This window comes from Bison bison, unplaced genomic scaffold, assembly GCF_000754665.1.
Source record: "Bison bison bison isolate TAMUID 2011002044 unplaced genomic scaffold, Bison_UMD1.0 scf7180017864310, whole genome shotgun sequence".
NCBI classification, from domain to species: domain Eukaryota; kingdom Metazoa; phylum Chordata; class Mammalia; order Artiodactyla; family Bovidae; genus Bison; species Bison bison.
Genome location: NW_011494882.1, coordinates 2,289,133 through 2,300,235, shown reverse-complemented (window position 1 = coordinate 2,300,235; position 11,103 = coordinate 2,289,133). Strand labels below are relative to the sequence as shown.

The 11,103-nt window shown below is 40.5% G+C and overlaps 1 protein-coding gene across 2 annotated transcripts in view; it reads left to right on the top strand.

Annotated features, from left to right (window-relative positions):
- RELL1 (RELT-like 1) overlaps positions 1-11,103 on the top strand; it is an 80,181-nt gene that overhangs the window by 35,117 nt on the left and 33,961 nt on the right. The window contains exons 1-3 of one of the 2 annotated variants that reach the window (XM_010852414.1): positions 2,728-4,741; positions 5,350-5,574; positions 9,703-9,774. In XM_010852414.1, coding sequence (XP_010850716.1) covers positions 4,711-4,741; positions 5,350-5,574; positions 9,703-9,774 — 328 coding nt within the window. In that variant the 5' untranslated portion in view covers positions 2,728-4,710. Of the gene's footprint in view, positions 1-2,727; positions 4,742-5,349; positions 5,575-9,702; positions 9,775-11,103 lie in introns of those variants that run through there. The other variant, XM_010852413.1, reaches the window with a different exon arrangement.

The window sequence follows — 11,103 nt, the reverse complement described above, 5'->3', positions numbered from 1 at the left end:
CTTCTCTGCTAATCTATGCTAGGTACCCTGTAACAAAACACCACACACTGGGTGACTTAAAAAGGAGAAATTCATTGTCTTATTGTTCTGGAGGCTGGAACTCCAAGACAAGTGTCAGCAGGGTTGCTCTTTCTGAGGGCTGTGAGGGTCTGTCTGTTCCATGTTTCTGTTATAGATTCTGGTGGTTTTCTGGCAGTCTCTGGTGTTCCTTGGCTTCTCCAAAGCATCACTCGAATCTCTATCTTCATGTCATGTTTTTGCCTCCAGATTTCCTTTTTTTTAAATTTTTTTTAATTTTTTTTTTTTTAGATTTCCTTTTTTTTTTAAAGGACAACAGCCACATGGGACTAGGGTCCACCCTAAAGAGTTCATTTTAACTTGATTACCTTTGTAAAAAGACCCTGTATCCTAATATGGTCATGTTCTCAGGTACTTGGGGTTAGGACTTCCCACATATGTATTGCTGCTGCTAAGTCTTCAGTCGTGTCCGACTCTGTGCGACCCCATAGACGGCAGCCTACCAGGCTCCCCCATCCATGGGATTTTCCAGGCAAGAGTACTGGAGTGGGTTGCCATTGCCTTCTCCACATATGTATGGAGGGTGAGGCAAAATTCAACCCATAGTGCCATTCAAACTTGATTTTTTTTCCAGATATTTTTCATCTCAGTGAATGGCACCAGTGTTCACCATGTTATTCATGCAGATGCCTGGGCATCATCCTTATCAACTCACTTGCACTTCTGTTAACTTAGGGTCCAGAGCTTACAGAATTTGGAGGCACAATTTTGAAATAGGAACCATAGGATCCAACAGGTTTACAAAGGGATTGTGATCCATGACTCTCAAATGGCTCACAACCTCTGCTCTATATCTTTTTTTTTTTTCTTTAAAGTGTCTACCACCTTGGTACATATATAATATATATGTAAGAATTTTAAAAAATTACAGAAAAGCATAAAAATATAATAAATAATTAATCTATTATTCAATTACTCAGAATCACTTACCATTTTGGTTATTTCTTCATGTAGTTTATACCTTCATGTACTTTATTTATTTATTTTTTACTAGTTTGATCCTACAGTATGTATGGTTTTTGAATCCATCTTTTAAAATTCATTATTAGATAATAAGTATGTCCCCGTATCTTCACAAAATCTTCATGAATAGTTTTAAATGGTGCATATTATTCCGTCAAATGGACAATGGTTGACTCAGATATTTTATTATTATCCCATTGTCAAACATGCAGTTGTTGCTGTTTTTGACTTTTTAAATAATGTTACAACAACCTTTGCTATTAATTTGGACTCAGTTTTTTTCAGAATTTAAATATGAGTCAGGTAAGGATGAAGACAAAAGATGGACGTGGTGTCCCTAAGCAGATTATTAGTGTAAATTGAAGAAACAATTAAGCCTACCTAAGTTAACCAGTATCTTAGGCATTAATTGTGAATAGTTGATTTGTGATTTAAAAGTTATTCTTAAATTGCTGAGGTAGATAACAGGGATTCTCCGGTCAACATTTTGCTCTTTAGTGATTCTTTGTAGTCTATAACAGGGCTGTACAATATAACTTCTTGTTGTTCACTGGTTCAGTCACCTCTGACTCTTTGTGACCCCATAAACTGCAGCAGGCCAGGCTTCCCTATCCTTCCCATCTCCTGGAGTTTGCTTGAACTCATATCCATTGAGTCAGTGATGCCATCTAATCATCTCATCCTCTGTCACCGCTTTCTCCTCTTGCCCTCAATCTTTCCCAGCATCAGGGTCCTTTCCATTGAGTCAGCTCTTCACATCAGGTGGCCAAAGTATTGGAGCTTCAGCTTCAGCATCAGTCCTTCCAGTGAATATTCAGGGTTGATTTCCTTTAGGATTGACTGGTTTGATCTCCTTGCTGTCCAAGGGACTCAAAGAATTTTCTCCAGCACCACACTTCAAAAGCATCAATTCTTCAGTGCTCAGCCTTCTTTATGGTCCAACTCTCACATCCATACATGACTACTGGAAAGACCATAGCTTTGACTGTATGTACCTTTGTTGGCAAAGTGATGTCTCTGGTTTTTAATAGGCTGTCTAGGTTTGTCATAGCTTTTCTTCCAAGAAGCAAGCGTCTTTGAATTTTGTGGCTGCAGTCACCATACGCAGTGATTTTGGAGCCCAAGAAAATAAAATCTGCTACTGTTCCCACTTTTTCCCCATTTTTTGTCATGGAGTGATGGGAATAGATGCCATGATCTTAGTTTTTTGAATGTTGAGCTTTCAGCCAACTTTTTACTCTCCTCTTTTACCTTTATCAAGAGGCTCTTGGGATGACGGAAATGTTCTTTATCTGACCTCTCTAATATGGACCAGTTAGCCACATATGACTGTTGAGCACTTGAAATGTGGTTAGTCCACCTAAGGAACTGAATTTTAAATTTTATCTATTTTTAATTGACTTAAATTTAAATTGCTATTTGTGGTTAGTGATTACTGTATTGGATAGTGCAGTTCTATCAAGATAATAACTAAACTCTTCTATGTGCTGTGCGTAGTCGCTCAGTCATGTCTGACTCTCTGCAACTCCATGGAATGTAGCCCAACAGGCTCCTCTGTCCATGGGGATTCTCTAGGCAAGAATACTGGAGTGGGTTGCCATGCCCTCCTCCAGGGGATCTTCCCAACCCAGGGATCGAACCCAGGTTTTCTGCATTGCAAGCGGATTCTTTACCAACTGAGCACAGGGAAGCCCAAGAGTAAACACTTTTATAGTGCTTATCTTTTCCTAAATACTCTAAGTGCTTTACACATTAATGTGTGTAATCCTCACAGTGAATTTAACAAATAGTCTTCCAGTTACTTTGCTATATAAAAAATTGCCACAAAACTTAGTGGCTTAAAACAATGACTGCCAAAGAATTTGGGGCCACATTTTGAAACCATTGTAGAGAGGTACAATCATTTTGATTCCATTTTACAGATGAGAAAATTGAGCACAGAGCAGTTAAAAAACTTATTCAAGGTGACATGCCTAGTTAGTGGCCAAGCAATTATTTATGCTAGGCAGTCTGACCTTTTAGCTACAGTGCATCTCTGTAATTCATGTTTCACTAATTTAGAGTCGTATCTTCCTCGGCTTTTTCCATGGTGTGGTAATTATGAGATTAAATGACTGACACCTGTCTGTAAATCACAAACTGTGAATTCATAGTATTTTCAAGGGTTTCCTAGAGGTCAAGTTAATGATGAATACACATTCTTAACCACCTGATTCGGGAGGAGCTGCCTGGCTTCAAGTCTGAGCCCCCTGCTTTCATTCCTGTTTCTGCTGCTTCCTAAACAGAATTTATCGCTTCCAGCTTGAAACTGACCATGATTCTGAGTAAAACTCTTTCAGTCTTAACATGTTGCCTGCTTTAGCTATTCCTGTTGCATGGAATATGTTTTTAAAAAGGAATTAATAAATAAAATGCTTAGAATTACTAAGGGAGTTAAATATTTCTGGTTTTACTGAAATTAAGTCTTGATGTTAAACACTAATTTGGATGATATGTTTGCATATATTTAGGGAAGTGTGTATGTGTACTCTTTTTTATTCATTCATCCGTTTAATTATATTCTTGGGAGAGAAATCAGAATGAATATGTAGCTTATCCCCAGATTCTAGAGGTTTCATGATAATATAAAGAATGCCACCTTTTACAAAACCTGAGAAACCAGCAGTTTCCTTTCATGGGCAGAGATAATGGTTATTTCCATCTGAAAATGAGGGAGCCCTTTGTCCTGTGGTCTCTGATATTGTTTGCTGCAGTGATGAAATGTGGTCATTTCACACCTGGTATTTGTCCTCATGTGATCATTTTTTCCCCACCAAAATACTCTCGAGAGAGTTTGTAGTTAAATGCATCTAGATTCCCAGTTTCTGGGTTTCTTAAGCAATATGTGTAAATCTCTGTGATGCAGAAAACCTCATTGTATCACTTCAGAATCTGAGTACCCCAAATAACGAGACTTCATTTCAGTCAGACCCCACATTTTCCTTTAGTCTTCATCCTTCCTGACCCCCTCCTTTGTGTGATAACTCCCTTTTCATCTTGTGTGTGTGAATTGATACTTTGCTGATTTTCCACACAGTTGGCTCTTTCTCCGTTATCTTAACTGGTAGAATCTTATATTGTATGAGCTGGGATGTTTCTCCCTCTCACTCCTTCATGGAGGTGACTCAGTTCCCTGTATATCCTGGCACACTCGTGGGCCCAGATATCCTGCTGCTTCTGGTGTAAGTCCATGTGGAACTTTGACGTGTCCAGAAGCAAATGGCTCCTTCCCCCCCGTAGATGCCCCCTTCCCAGCTGCACTGTTTCTGAAGTCATAAAATAGGTCCCCACTGTTCCTATTTCTTTTAGTGCCCCATGCATACCTTCTCCCAGTCTCTCATGCCTGCCCAGGTGTTTAGTGCCCGTTTCCAGTGCTACCCTACAGGCTCCAAGTTGGCACTGGGCATGCTGTCTTGTTTTCCACTCTCTATCCAGCTCCCAGCTGGTGCTTTTCATACAACAGTCATGCCATAAATGATAATTTGGGTTGGTGAGCAAATACGCAAATGCGCGTGCTTCCATTTTTATATGTGTGCCCCTAGGCCAAAACCTGGTGCGTCCTGGATTTGTCTCTCTTTTTTCATGCACTAGATCAGTCAGTTTACTAAATCTTTCTGGGACATATGCTCCATGAGGACAAGGGTCTTTGTTTTGCTCAGTGGTAAGTTACAAATGCCTAAAACGATGCCTGCCATGTAGTTGAGCATTTGCTTTGCTGTAGAAATGGTTCTAGATGTTTTATGTGTGTTCATTTATTTCATCTTCATAACAAGCCTTGAGGGGTGGGTTGGGTACTGTTAGTATGTCTGTTCATCAGAAGCCAAGGCATGGAGATTAAGTCATTGTCCAGAGTCACACAGCTGCAAAGTGGTGGAGCTGGGACTTGACCCCAAGTCTCCTGAGTCTGTGCTTTTAACCGCTAAGGACTCTGCTATGATACCACCTAGTGATGGTGTGTGTACTCTATGTGCACCCTTTGCTGAAACTGTGCATTCACTCCACGATGTATAGATAATCTCACAGATGAAGAAGCAGAGGCTAGCTTGGAGAGCTTTAAAAAAAAAATTACCCCAAGGGGGCCCAGGTTATGAGTAGCAGGGTCAGGATAGGAACTCAAGCCCATGTGCCTGTCCTGCCGGACCCGCCAGCCTCTGCCTGACCTGTGGTTTTGGAAACAGGCTCACATTTAACAGGGACATTTCCCAAGGTTGTCAGATGTTCCTTGTCTCCAGTAGACATCTGATGCGGCTGTGTATGTTTCTTCCTCAGATCATAGTGGCAGCCACCCGTTACCCTCCAAAACCGAGACGACGCCCTCACCCACGAACAACAATGGGAATGGACACCCGGAATACATCGCATATGCCCTTGTCCCTGTGTTCTTCGTCATGGGTCTCTTTGGCGTCCTCATTTGCCACCTGCTTAAGAAGAAAGGCTATCGATGTACAACAGAAGCTGAGCAAGATGTTGAAGGAGAAAAGGTTGAAAAGATAGGTAAAAATCTGGATTATTTTTTTTTGTGGGCATGTGAGTGCAGACAATTTTTTAATAAGAAATGAGTCATGTATGTTTTCTGTCTCTGTAAAGCAAATGATCCATCTTTTTTTCATCAAAATATATTTGATGTAATAACATCATGTAAATTTAAAGTGTGCAACATGTTATTCTGGTGCATTTATATATTGTAATATGATTGCCCTTGTAGTGGTGTTTAACACCTCTATCACGTAATTGTCAGTTGTTTTTAGGGTAGGAATCATTCAGTTCTAGTCTCTCTGTAAATTTGATAAGTATAGTACACAAAAGGCAGAGGAACAAGTGATCAAATTGCCAACATCTGTTGGATTATAACAAAAGAGAATTCCAGAAAAACATCTATTTCTTCTCATTGACTACTGATCAGTGGATCTTCTTCATCCATTCATTCTTTGATGGACATTAGGATATTTCCATATCTTGGCTAGTTTGAATAATTCTGCAGTAAACATGCTGCTGCTGCTAAGTTACTTCAGTAGTGTCCGACTCTGTGCCACCCCATAGACAGCAGCCCACCAGGCTTCCCCGTCACTGGGATTCTCCAGGCAAGAACACTGGGGTGGGTTGCCTTTTCCTTCTCCAGTGCATGAAAGTGAAAAGTGAAAGTAAAGTCGCTCAGAAGTGTCTGACTCTAGCGACCCCATGGACTGCAGCCTACCAGGCTCCCCGGTCCATGGGATTTTCTAGGCAAAAGTACTGGAGTGGGGTGTGCATATATCTTTCCACTTTGACTTCTTGTTTTCATTTCCTTTGGGTATATACCCAGAAATGGAATTGCTGGATCATATGATAGATCTATTTTTAATTTTTTGAGGAACATCCATATTGTTTTCCATAGTGGCAGTTCCAATTTAAATTCCCACCAACTATGCACAAGGGTTCCCTTTTCTCTACACCCTCACCAGCACTTTTACAAAATGATCCATCTTAAAGGCAGATGCTATGGTATAGCATCATTGTAAATATTATAGGAACCACACCTAGAGTTAGAAACTTTGCTTTCATTTATTAAATAACTACGAAGTAATTTACTCTTATTGACTTTGTGGCCTTGGGCAATTAATATGCTGTAAATCACCGCTATGTTTAATTTAACTTTAATTTTATTAATTTAATTAAAATTTTAATTTAAATGAGGACAATAATCTTTACCTTGTAAGAGTATTGTGAAATTAGAGAGAAGATACATTTGGTGTTTGTCACAAATGGCACTCAGTATATATTAACCCTTGGGCTTCCCTGGCTCAGACGGTAAAGAATCCACCTGCGGTACTGGTAGACACAGGAGACTGGGACTGGATCCCTGGGTTGGGAAGATCCCCTGGAGAAGGGCGTGGCTACACACTCCAATATTCTTGCCTGGGAAATCCTGTGGACAGAGGAGCCTGTTGGGCTACAGTCCATAGGATCACAAAGAGTCAGACACGACTAAGCAACTAACACTTTCACTTTTTTCATATAGTAACCCTTACTGTTGCTGTTGAATTAGATTCTAATAAGAACAATAGGAAAACTGAATAGGTCTCACCATTTTTGTGCTGCTACTTTTGCTAGGGGAGTTAATCTTTAAAAATTGATTCGGTTGTGCAAAAGTAATTGTGGTTTTGCATTGTTGAACTTTGCCATTTGATATTAGAATACTTTCTTCAACATCATTTTAATGTGTATGCTTTGTATTTTTTGCTAATGAATTATTACTTGCTGCTTATTTTATATGTATTTTAGACTATGGAAATTATGTTAGACAGAAAATTTTCTTGTTTGAGTTCAAAATGGGTCAGAAAGCAGCAGAGACAACTTGTAACATCAACAATGCATTTGGCCCGGGAACTGCTAATGAACGTACGGTGCAGTGGTGGTTCAAGAAATTTTGCAAAGGAGACGAGAGCCTTGAAGATGAAGAACGCAGTGGCCAGCCATCGGAAGTTGACAGCAACCAGTTGAGAAGATCTTTGAAGCTGATTCTCTTACAACTACAGGAGAAGTTGCTGAAGAACTCAATGTTGACCATTCTATGTCGTTTGGTATTTTGAAGCAAATTGGAAAGGTGAAAAAGCTTGATAAGGGGGAGGCCTCATGCTCTGACTGCAAATTAAAAAAAAACCTGTCATTTTGAAGTGTCGTCCTCTCTTATTCTATGCAACAACGACAAACCATTTCTCCATCAGATTGTGACATACGATGAAAAGTGGATTTTATACAACAACCAGAGACAACCAGCTCAGTGTTTGAATGGAGAAGACGCTCCAAAGCACTTCCCAAAGCCAAACTCACACCAAAAAAAGGTTGTGGTCACTGTCTGGTGGTCTTCTGTCTGTCTGATCCACTATAGCTTTCTGAATCCCAGAAAAACTATTACATCTGAGAAGTATTCTCAGAAAATTGATGAGATGCACTGAAAACTGATGCGTGCAGCTGACATTGGTCAACAAAAAAGATGCAACAACACCCGATTACATGTTGCACAACCAGCACTTCAAAAGTTGAACAAATTGGGCTATAAAGTTTTGTCTCATCTGCCATACTGCCGAGTAGCCAACTAACTACTGCTTCTTCTAGCATCTTGACAACTTTTTGCAGGCAAAATGAAAATGCTTTCACAACCAACAGGAGGTAGAAAATGCTTTCCAAGAGTTCATCAAATCCTGAAGCACGGATTTTTATGGTACAAGAATAAACAAGCTTATTTCTCTTTGGCAAAAATATTTTGAGTGTAATGGCTCCTATTTTGATTACTAAAGGTGTGTTTGAGGCTAGTTATAATGATTCAAAATCAGGGTCCAAAACTGTAATTACTATTGCACCAACCTAATATGAGGTTGGAGTTTATGTTTATTAAGTAAATGGTTGTGTGAACAGTGCAATGAAAAAATGACAAGAGCTGGTACCTTTGGATTGACCTCAGAGTGTCTCAGCATTTCCTCCTCACATGGAGTTTCTGGATTGTATTTGAAAACCCTGAGAGGTGAAGCCCTGTTTTCACCACAAATGTACTTTTCAACCATCCTTTTGGGCCTTGGGGAATAGTTGGTAACTCTGCTTATCCTTTTCAGACCTCAAAGGGCAGTTTTTGCAGAAATGTGACATTTGGGGTAGGTCACCCTTCAAGTGGGATCACGGGCAGAGTTGGGGAGCTTCTTCATTCCTTGCCAGCTTGCTGGCCTGTTGGTTTTTCCCACCCCCACTGACCTTTGAGGCAGGGAGTGAGCACAGTTGCACGATGAGTCATGTGTGAGTTTATGAGCAAACCGAGGCTGAATGTTTGTCAACAGAAAGCGGGACCTTTCTCTCTCATCCTCTGCAGACGCTGTGTAGGTTGGCTTAGTGGTCAGCATGTGCACTGTCTAACTGGACGTGCGTGTTCATGGGGAGGGAGTGGCTTGGGTGGAGAAGACACTTTTCCAGATTACATGGGTAATATACCACACCATGATTTCTAGGTCAACCCTCCTTTTTCTTTCTTGTGTTATGGAAGCGAATGATAAGGAATCAGTTTTAGACTGAAGGTTTGACTTTTTTTTTTTCCTAAAGACTATCCCATGTACAGAGTCTCTCAAAGTAAACTGAGTTTGTAGGTAATTAACCATGGCCAACATTTAGATCATTTAGAAGTATATTTCAAAGTCTTGTGAAGAGAGAGATGAATAATTACCCAATTTAATAAATAAATTAATACTCTGTATATGGTATATCTACAATGAAAATAAAATCCAAGAAGTTTTTATTTTAGTTATCTTTATTCTTTCCATTTCCCCTTTGAGTTTAACAAAATGATGAGAGAGGAGTAATAGTTGTAAGGACTGATAAAGACATCTTGGAAATTAAGCATGTGTCTGGACTTGAGAAGATATTGATGGGCAGTTTGCACCTGTTCTGCTGAGAAAGTCGCTGTGTGTTTTCAGTCACGTGTGCTAAGAGTGTGCTAAGAGAAAGGTAGGTTAAAAGAAAGCAGAGCTCTTAGCACCATGGGTCATCAGCTGAGCTTTCTGGAGACTGTTCAGAGAAGTCTTAGGCTCTGAGACTGTGTCTCTGACCTGATGCGGGTGAGCAATTGTAACCTGTCCTCCCCTCCCCTTTCTCTTTCAGAGTTGAACGACAGTGTAAATGAAAACAGTGACACCGTTGGGCAGATTGTCCAATACATCATGAAAAACGAAGGTATGGCTGTTTTAGTGCCCAGAACAATTCATTATTCACATGTTTTATTAAAAACCTGCTTCAGAGAGTTTGTATGGATTCTCCTGTCAATGTTTCTGAAGTTATTGGTAGCACCTTCCACCTAAGCTCACAAATAGCCCAGCTTCCAGCATTATCTTATCAGGAGAGTTTCACAGAAGTGAGTTTTCTAAGAGTCAGTGGGTCTGAGTGTTGCCAAGTCAGCCCTGGAGGCTTACCTTTTAATCCTGGCATCGCCTTGATTTGGAGGAAAGTCATAGTACCTCATGAGCCTCAGTTTCTTCCTCTAAAATAATATTTACCTCATGGTATTATTGTGACATATTACACAGAAGCTGCTTGGTATAATAAGCACTCAAATATTATCTATTCCTTTTTTTCTGCTTTTAAAAATACTGTGGTAAAATACACTAAACATAGAATTTGTTGTTACACCCATTTTAAAATGTACAATTCATTGGCATTAAGTACATTTACAATGGAGAAGGAAATGGTAACCTACTCCAGTATTCTTGCCTGGGAAATCCCATGGACAGAGGAGCCTGGCAGGCTACAGTCCACAGGGCCGCAAAGAGTCGGACACGACTGAGCACACACACACTCACACACACATGTTCACAATAGTGTACAAAGATCACCAGTATCTAGTTCCAGAATCTTGTCGTCATCCCAAACTCTGTATGCACTGAGCAGTCACTCCCCATTCTCCACCCTCTTCCCCTCCAGCCTCTGGCAACCCTTCCTCTGCTTTCTGCCTCTATGAGTTCACCTATTCTATGATATGTTCTTAAGTGTTAAAGCTTTTAAAAGGTCCAGGCTTTTCTGGTGGCTCAGTTAGTAAAGAATCCGCCTGTGATGCAGGAGACCCAGGTTCAGTCCCTGGGTGGGGAAGATCCCCTGGAGAAGGAAATGGCAAGCCACTCCAGTATTCTTGCCTGGGACATCCCATGGACAGAGGAGCCTGTTGGGCTCAGTCCAGAGGGTCACAAAGTTGGACACGACTTAGCGAATAAACCATTACCACTAAGCTTTAATGACTTTAAGCGTTTTTTTCCGTTCTGAAATGTATCCTAAACCCCTGTCTTCTTAAATTAGTTTAACCCTGATTAGATAAATCAGGGTCATTTTTCTGAAACACTGGTGATTGTCTCCACAAGATACCACACCCCAAGTGACTTTTGAGGCGTGTGGCACTCCTGCCCACATACCTGTGAACGAAAAATGCCACCTCTCATATCAGTAAACAAAGAAAGTCATAGCCATCAAGCCGTCCATTACACGCCACAGTGGTGAACCCTGAGGGAACCCAAG